Source organism: Olea europaea, chromosome 12 (genome assembly GCF_002742605.1).
Source record: "Olea europaea var. sylvestris chromosome 12, O_europaea_v1, whole genome shotgun sequence".
Classification (NCBI taxonomy): Eukaryota; Viridiplantae; Streptophyta; class Magnoliopsida; order Lamiales; family Oleaceae; genus Olea; species Olea europaea.
Window position 1 is genome coordinate 7,514,213 of NC_036248.1, and position 8,880 is coordinate 7,523,092.

The window sequence follows — 8,880 nt, forward strand, 5'->3', positions numbered from 1 at the left end:
AAAACGTACCTGAATAATGGCCCAAGGTTCTGCTTTTATAGGAGTAGGTAGTGTACTCCTAGTAGGATTGTGTTGGTTGGATGTTTTTATCCAAGGGAATTTCTATTATAAAGAATGTCCTACTTGTAATGGAATTGTTTGACAAGTGGTGTTAGGGTTGATGTAGAATCCTTGGGTGTTTAGGTTTGTTAGTTAGGTACTCAGGTCTTAGGGGGTATGTTGGTGGTGTATGTCTCGAGGACTATTTCTCGAGGACATTGAGGGAATGTAAAAGTGTCCTCGAGGTATCTCGAGGACTTAGATGACCTCGAGGACTGAAGAAGAGAAATGAGGTGGGGGTATGTATTGAGTCCTCGGGAATAAATGCCTCGGGTGTATCAATATTGACATAGTCACCAGGGTTTAACTTTTATAAGTTTTCCGTATTTTTGGTTTAATTTTTATTCTTCTTGTTGGACTCAGGGTTTTGGAGAAAGATAGGGAGAGAGATGGCAGGGAAGGAGCAGGACAAGCGTATATTTGTGGGTGGTTTATCGCGGGACATCACTGAGCGTCAGCTGGAAGATGCTTTTAGGCGTTTCGGAAAAATTATCGACTCCCAGGTTCGGATTTCTTGTCATTCTACAGTCATCCTCGAAATTATCCCTCGAATTCCTAAGAATAATTATCTGCGAGGATTTCTGTTTAATTTATATTTGCCTGGGAAATATATTGAAATTGAGTACTCTGGACTGGTTATAATTATTTTTTCCTGATTTCAAATATTTTCCGTGGGTCAATGCTCTGTTGAACTATCATATATGTTTTGACGGACTTTCCGTTGAATCTGTTGATAGAAATTGAAGGGTCATTTGAGTTCGTCGATAATTCGAGAGTGCAAGAAAGAATCGACAGCGCAATCACTCCTTAAATTTTCTTAAAAAGTTTTGAAAGAAATTACTGTTTTCAATAAACCCGGATGGGGCAGGAAAAGATGATTTTGATGATGAAAGTACATATGGGAGAAGTCTTTGAATTCATCCAATGGGCATTAAATTTTAAGAGGCTCGTGACATCAGAGAAAGAGGTTTACTAATGTGGATGAATAACTTGGAACACATGGTTCATATAACTCTCTGAATGGGTTCTGTGTTCTGGTTTTTTTAATTAGTTAATTAAGGTGGGTATTTGGTTTAGTGGATTCATGAGATGAAATAGTTAACTCACCTTTACCTTTTCATAGCATCCAAACACTCAGAATATGTAGCGGTTTGTGTTGATTATTATTGTTTCTCTCTGATTATGCTATAATATGAAACATTAATATATTTTTGTGAATGGTAAACGTGTTCTGCAAAATTTTTGAAGAATATGTGAACTTTTATTTCAGTCATCTTTAATTTTTTCTTCACCATTATATTAACCTCCCTTTTTTCTTCTTTTATGTTGGTTATGAGGCTTTTTTCTTTTGCTGAATGCGGGGCTGTACTGATGAGATATTCAACAGAATAAGTGGTTCCGGGTGGTAAGATCCCTGAGAAATGCTGAGAATTCCGTGAACTCAAGGATTAACTTAATTAAAGAGTTCTTGATGTGCTCAACTAATAGTTTTATGGTGATAGTATGAGGTAAAGCAGTTGATCTTTTCGGAGCAAAAGATGGGCCCGAACACAATCTTTTGTCAGTCTTACTCTCAATCATTTGGATCGATCGACATCTTTAGTCTGGCATGACAATAATGTGCAACCTTCTAACATGAGAGACCTTGGTTGTGGTCATCTTGCATACAAATTCTGGGGCTCCAGGTCCTGCATATACTAAGAACATTTCTTCCCTTGCTCCCATTCTTCGGTGTCATTACTGCCCTGTTGGTTATCAAACTCTTTCTATTGAACTAATTCCTACAGAAATTATTCTGAAGCTTATAGATTCTCAAAAGGGAGACAGTAGTTGAAGCTTTGTTGCAGGATTTGCAATATATCTTTAAGATAGCCTAAGGTTTGCTATATATGCGATCTTTTGGTTGCATTGGAATATGTTAAGTTGCTGAAGCGCATGGCAGCTTGTGTTACTTGGATTTCATTCGCACAGTTGTTTCTGATGAGTTTATGGAAACATTCATGTACAGATGTTTTACTGGATGTTTCCAGTTTTAGTGGGGATATGCTTGAGTTTTTTGCTGGGTTAAGCATAGCTGCTGTTTGTTTGGAAAACACTGTATTAACGTGTAACACTATTTAATTCCCACCGAGAAAGTTAGTCGGTGACTATTTATTCTTATGGATGATAGTGTATAATTTACTTGAAATGAGGTTTTTGGTTTAGATGATGATGGGTACTCCGAGACCGTTGGATAATTGTGAAGTTTTTTAATTCTTATCGGTGTCCTGGATTTTGGCACCGTATAGGGTTCATTTCTGATTCTGTGGAAAACTTATTTGATTCAGATTTGTGTCATTTAATTTGAGTATGCCTTTTTTTCTGTAGTTTTGGGGAAAAAGTTCTTAGTTTAAAGATGTTGAGCTATCACGACATGCTTCTCCCTTTTACGATGTCCGAAGGTTTTACTAAAATTGACTTATTTCTTCTAATAACTTGTCAAAGTCTTCAAGGATGTTATATTATGATTTGTTGATTGGACCTGTACCACTTACTATCAATAGCTGCATAAGGTGGCTACCTGAGTTTCGTGAATCAGTTTCATTTTTAGGTTTTTTGGCCCTTGGGTGTTTTCCATTTTTGAATCCGCAGAGTTCAGATTTTGTCTAAAGATGCAAGTGCAGTGGAGAACATACTCAGCACTCAGATACATTGACACATCTAGTTTTAGTCAGTTTCTGAAAGTTATCTGCTGTGTCTTCCCGATTTTGAATGACTGATATTCATGAAGCTTCTGTCACCTCCATCAGTTGCTTTGTTTCTAGCTGCATAATAGCTCAGATGTGTACATATAATTAAAAGGCAATGCTAGATGTGACTTGGAGAATTTTGTCCAGGAAATTTGATTGAGTATTAACTTTTGTGAGTATCCAGTTTATAGAGGATCTTTTGTTCCAAACAAGATTTTCGATGACAGTCACTTCTGCAGGTTCAATTTTGGCAGAAGCTGTAAGTTGCGTATATCCTCATATTTGGTCAACGAGTATGTTCAGTATTCTTTCTGGTTGAGTGCATGAAGTCTTTCTGACAGATGACCAAGTGGTGAAGATGGTGGGGATTTGAAGCAGAATTATGTTTCACCGTGTTTCACGTTCCACACTACATAACAATTTTTAGAACTCACTTTTCCATACTACTTTCGTTCTTTTTATTGAACCTATTTTGAACTGTTGTTGGGAGTAGCTGTTACAAAAGAAACAGTTTTTGTGAAAAAGCTTCTTCGGTGGGAATGCTTATCCTGTTTCGGTTAAACACAAAATTTGAAGTATCCATAATTTCGCTATTTAGTATGAGGAAATCACATACCTGTGACTTTTAGGATGATTATATTAAGTAGCGATTGATGTGAGTTAGCATCTTAGTTCGAGATGGGCTTTTTTGCTGCCAATTATGTTCATGTAGCTTCCAGTTGAACAGTTCAAATTGTACAAATAATCATCCAGTTTGCAGAGTTGAAAAACCAGCTGGAGTAGATTGTCGTAAGGTGATCATGTATCTGGTTGAGAAATGGTGCTTTCTTGTCTAACATTCAACAAAATACTGGTGTCAGTAATGAGACCAAGTGGTTATGCTCGGTGCAATTATGCAAATTGAGTTAGCATACTACATACTACATAGCTTGTTCCACAAATTCATTGCATTGGTGCAAGTTTGTCTTGGATAATTCTTGGAGAAATACATGTCTTCACATGGTTTTTTGATATGACTGCATGTTCAACCGCTTAATATTTGCCGTGTTTTTTTTTCTGGTGTCTACTGTTGCTCGAAGTATAGTGGTTTACAGCAAGATTTTTAAGTAATTTGGAAGAATTACAAATTTACAATCATGGGAATCTGGTCAAGTGGCCATATTTAGAACTTTTCCAGTAAGTTAGGAATCTATTTGTGCGGTTGTACTATAGATTCAGTTCTGTGGAATTTGAGGCCTGTGTAAAATTTAAAAAGTCAGATGATGGAAATCTGCAGTTCAGATTCTTCTACTCATGTAAGAGTTCTTTGTCATTGAGCATGTTATTGTCCTTGTTTTATTCCTATATGAAGCTTGTTCAATGTGTACTCAAACCTTCATCTTCTTCCATTTTTAATTAAATCAAGAACCGAATGACTGACTGAATGCATCCATTCACTTTTTTTCCTTCCTTTTTTAAAAAATGAACTCATATGCTAGTTTCTTCTCTGCTGTATCTTACTCATGCAAATCTTTTGTACTTCGTTTATTTTGTATATAATTACACGTGCAGTGCAGGGGTAAAAATAAATTGTGGTTAATGTAACTTGTTCTGCACGTGTTATTAGTTTTTCCATGCCCCTTTTTTTTTTTTTTTTTACTTGTGCAACTTACCTTATTTTTCATGTCTAGCTTCTATTCATAGGATGAGGTTGTCATTGTTTCTTAGATTTTTCAAAACAGGTTTGGTTGTATGAGGTGTCTTGGTTGCCCACTTTGGTTTTAGCTATATTTTGGCACGTTAAAATTTGTCCTGAGCTCATGATGGCAAGCTATCCATAACTTGTATGGTGTGCTACAACCTGAGGGGATGCGTGGGCATTAGCTGCTTTGCTGCACAGCAGTGTTTTGCTTCAACAGTTAGTGTAAACTTATTGTCAACAACTTGCCATTTCTCTCGGAAAAAAACCATGATCGTGGCCTAGATTAGATAACCTCCATTGGCCTGTCATTGTTTGATTTGAAATGGAGAAAAGATGTTTGTGCCCGAAGGTTGAATTTAATCATTCATATTATGTCTCTTCCAGATTTTCCGTCGTTAGATATTTACAGCTATATTTAACTAAAATTCGGAATGAATTTGACAAAATTGATGCTTGGTTAGCTCGAAAGGTAAAATCCATGGCATGCATTGACACCTCTAATAGTATTCATTCCTTTGTGGTTTAAATTCTATAGTCTGCTGGATTTTTATCCTAGTCATGTTTTCTGAATATTGAAAATTCATTTTGTTGAATGGGATGTCATCAGTGGTTTTGAGGCTCTCAAGTGTAATGTTCATGTAGGTTATGCTGGAAAGAGATACAGGCCGTCCTCGTGGATTTGGATTTTTGACCTTTGCAGATAGACGAGCAGTGGAAGATGCGATAAAGGATATGCACGGTAGGGAGTTTGGCGATCGAGTCATTTCTGTGAACAAGGCCCAGCCTAAATCAGGGGATGAAGATCCGGAACACGGCTATGGATGTTATTCTTCAGGTGGCAGGGGAAGGGGAAGGGGAAGGGGAAGGGTCAGCTATGGTGGAGACCGGTCATCGGGTCCGGATGATTGCTTCAAATGTGGTCGAACAGGTCACTGGGCCCGAGATTGTCCATTGGCAGGTGGTGGTGCTCGACCATTCTCACCTCCGCGTTGTAGGTATAGTAGGGCTGGTAGTCGTGGGGATCGCTATGCAGTTGATCGTGACAGATACATGGACGATAGATATGACAGAGGTCGTTATGGTGATAGCGATCGGTATGAAGGTCGATATGGGAGCCGTGATCGGTATGTTAACGACAGGTACTTTTAGATATTATTTATTTCATCGTCATCTTCTGTCAGCACTTCCCCATTTACCTAAAAGGAATAGATATTTTGCTGAGATTATTTAATATATATATATAGAGATATATATATACATAGACTTTTTTTTGTCGTTCTTTTCCAATCGTCGGGATTAAAGTAAAAAAAGTGTTGTTTACTTTAAAAGTAATTTTACCAACTTTGTTCCATCACCGACCAATACAAGAATCACATTTTTAAACTAAACATTTACTTGTACCCAATTTTACTTGAGCTTAGCTAAAAACACGCTTTCTGGAATCTGTAGTCTATGAGCTATTACCAGGAAACTGTTGCTGGTAACAGCGCAAGTCTATATATTATTTTTCATAATTGTGGAAAAAATTTAAATGATTTTTTAATTATAATTTCTCATTTATAAGCAGGTACCCTTCTGCTGGCGATAGATATGATCAGTATGGGAACTCTGATCGTTATCCCATTGGAAATGGCAAAGATAGAGGCTACAATAGAGATGGAGGCGGAGGAGGGCCTGCACGTTATGAAGGAAGAAACTATAGGGATAGAGCAGGTCCTTATGACCGCCCTAGGCGAGGACGACCTTCTTCCTTTGACCGGTACTAGAATTATTCTGCACTTCTAGAGATCTTTAAGGTGCTCATACTTTTGACGTATGCACATTTTGGCACAAAAATTTCTTATCAGTGTTCGTCGTTTGTCTTGTTTGAAGGATCGCGCTAAAGTAGAAGGTTATTTTCCAAGTGGAAAATTTACATTTAATATTACTTCGAGGTTGTTGGAGCCTATGTACAATTCTGGGCCCTCCAGCCTACAACAAATATGAAAGTTCAACCTTTTCCTTTCAATTTTATATAAATAATGATGGGAGTTATAGTAAACCACCATGTTTGGTGGTAAGGTACAAAATTAGAAGAGAGAAAAAGAGGGTGGTGGATGGAGATAATTGTGTTGAGGCTCCACCGCTTCCGAACATCATTCCAAAAAAGTCACCATCTCCGCCACCGTTACTGCTTCCGCCAGTGGTGGTGGTGCTGCTACCGTGCATGATAAAACTATTGTCCCTGCACCCATAAGTACACCCTATATGAGCAAGACACTGTTTAACAAATCATAAATTGAAGAACCTTAAAGAGTGATGAAATAGTTCTGTTGGAGACACTCATCAAATATGACATTATCAAGTGAGATTCATAGTCAACCATATTTAAAAATACCCCACCTCCACTCTACCCCACTGTCATGATATGCTACAGAAAAAACCTTGTTTTCATTGTACAAGTCTAGGCACTAACAGAGAGACGTTGGAAAGAAAAATGAACCCTCACCTCACGTGGTCCCACTCCACTCTCCACCCACCGGCCCTCACATGTTAATAAACAGGAACACCTTGTCGATTTCGATAGTCTATGAACGAATAGGAATCCAATATAACAAAGTGGGTCCCGGCTGGATCTAGATCAAAACTTTTATCAACTTGCTAACAACAACGGGACATTATATTATCAATGTCAGCTTATAGGGTCAATCTCTTTAATTATGTGTAATTATTTTGGGTTTTGAGTGGTAATTAAGCATTAAAAAAAGAATGTGTGGTCCACAATGAAAAGTCATTTTTCCAGTACAGAGCTAGTTGTCCAGCATATCCCAAAAATAAACGTAGGGGTCCACATCTTCAATTTCTCAAAGAAGGTCCCACTTTCATGGACTGTAAAGCATGAAGCAGAGAATCTAACCTCCTCACATTCACACTTTAAGAAAACACATGCTATGTGGGATTATCCTCGGGCAAACAAACCTTTGGACATGGCTCAAACATAATTTCATGCATCTCTTTACTTTGATGATGATCGAGGTTGATTACACGAATCCTTGTACCCATGAGTATTGTTCTTGATAAAGACTCGAGTCCAAAAATCATTTCTTTTTTCAGTATTCTACTTTTTTGTTCACCGCTAAGCTATGGCGAATCAAATATTTTAATTTTAGTTCGGGTGGCTTAAAATAATTGCTCTTTATCTGGTAACACAGAACTAGGTCCACTAAGAGGAATATGCTGACCTGTTCACAATACAAAAGTACTTCTTGGTAACCCAATAGTCAATTAGGACAACTCAATACTGTAATGCTATTGGTCAGCAGATGCTTAAAGCGCGCAGGATCACGTGAATCAATGGACCCCATTTCTGCCTCGAATATTTACTATTTCCAACCGTTTTTCTTTTAATAATTGGCTAAAAAATGATATATCCGATGCAGCTAGGTGACCGGGTCATGAAGTGCTGAGTTGCTACAATATGTTAAGGACCAATTGTAAAAATTATTATCATTATTATTTTGCAAAAATTAAAATTAAAGCCTCGTTTGAGCTCCATTTTGGGAGAATAATGAATTTTTAATAGTGAATTGATTTGAAATGTGTGGTTCAAAAATTATGAAAAATTTTAGATTTACGCGTAATGCTTTTTTCAAAAAATAGGGCTCAAACAAGGGCTAAAATTTAGAATTTTGTAAAGGTAGAAAAGGGTTTTACTATGGTGACAGAGGCGGCTCCCTCTACACAGGGCCCCTGTTCGTTTATCAAAACCCAGGTATATAAAAGCAAAAGATATTTTCAGACAGTTAAAGTGACTGATATTTTTCAGTTGTAAAGGCAAATAAAGTAAAAGCAAATAGGTGAGTGTGTACCTTGGCCCACCAAGGACACCGGCGTTTATCGTTAGACGGTCAATGAGGACGGAGGATTTGGGCTCAACACTGGAGGCCTTCGCATACTGGGTGCTGAACCCTCCACCTGAAGGCACAAAGAATGCACCATTTACCATTACGTCTCCGTCTGTTCGCCAATTCCAATTGCTCCACTGACCCTCGTCCGTGTCGCATCGCTTGGTCACCTTTAAAGAGATACATCGAACAATGTTTAGATGCTGAAAATATATATATAAGGAGTTACGTAATTGTTTACACACAGATCATGTGTTAAAAAGAGGGGGAAAGTTTTTTTATTTAGTTGTAGAAATTCCGATCTAATCATATCTCACGACATCATATGTATGTATGTAAACAATTAGGTACATATAGAACAATCGATTGTAATATATGTCAAGGCCGAATCGTCCCTTTCTATTCTAAAAAAAGTGCAATAAAAAATTGCAACAGAAAACTCAGTCAACTCATGATTCATCTGGTTCCCTGTTTAACAGTTAGTTAA

General features: G+C 37.5%; 2 protein-coding genes across 9 annotated transcripts in view; one reads left to right on the forward strand and one right to left on the reverse strand.

The window, feature by feature from the left end:
• LOC111405438 (glycine-rich RNA-binding protein RZ1C-like) overlaps positions 1–6,517 on the forward strand; it is an 8,112-nt gene extending 1,595 nt beyond the window's left edge. For 3 of the 7 annotated variants that reach the window (XM_023034319.1, XM_023034320.1, XM_023034321.1), the window contains exons 2-4: positions 463–602; positions 5,152–5,648; positions 6,077–6,517. In XM_023034319.1, coding sequence (XP_022890087.1) covers positions 489–602; positions 5,152–5,648; positions 6,077–6,275 — 810 coding nt within the window. In that variant the 5' untranslated portion in view covers positions 463–488 and the 3' untranslated portion in view covers positions 6,276–6,517. The other 4 variants (XM_023034318.1, XM_023034322.1, XM_023034324.1 and 1 more) reach the window with 4 other exon arrangements.
• LOC111405437 (probable pectate lyase 13) overlaps positions 6,493–8,880 on the reverse strand; it is a 6,207-nt gene continuing 3,819 nt past the window's right edge. For both annotated transcript variants that reach the window (XM_023034315.1, XM_023034316.1), the window contains exons 4-5: positions 8,358–8,563; positions 6,493–6,733 (exon numbers count right to left, since the gene is read on the reverse strand). In XM_023034315.1, coding sequence (XP_022890083.1) covers positions 6,541–6,733; positions 8,358–8,563 — 399 coding nt within the window. In that variant the 3' untranslated portion in view covers positions 6,493–6,540. The remainder of the gene's footprint in view (positions 6,734–8,357; positions 8,564–8,880) is intronic.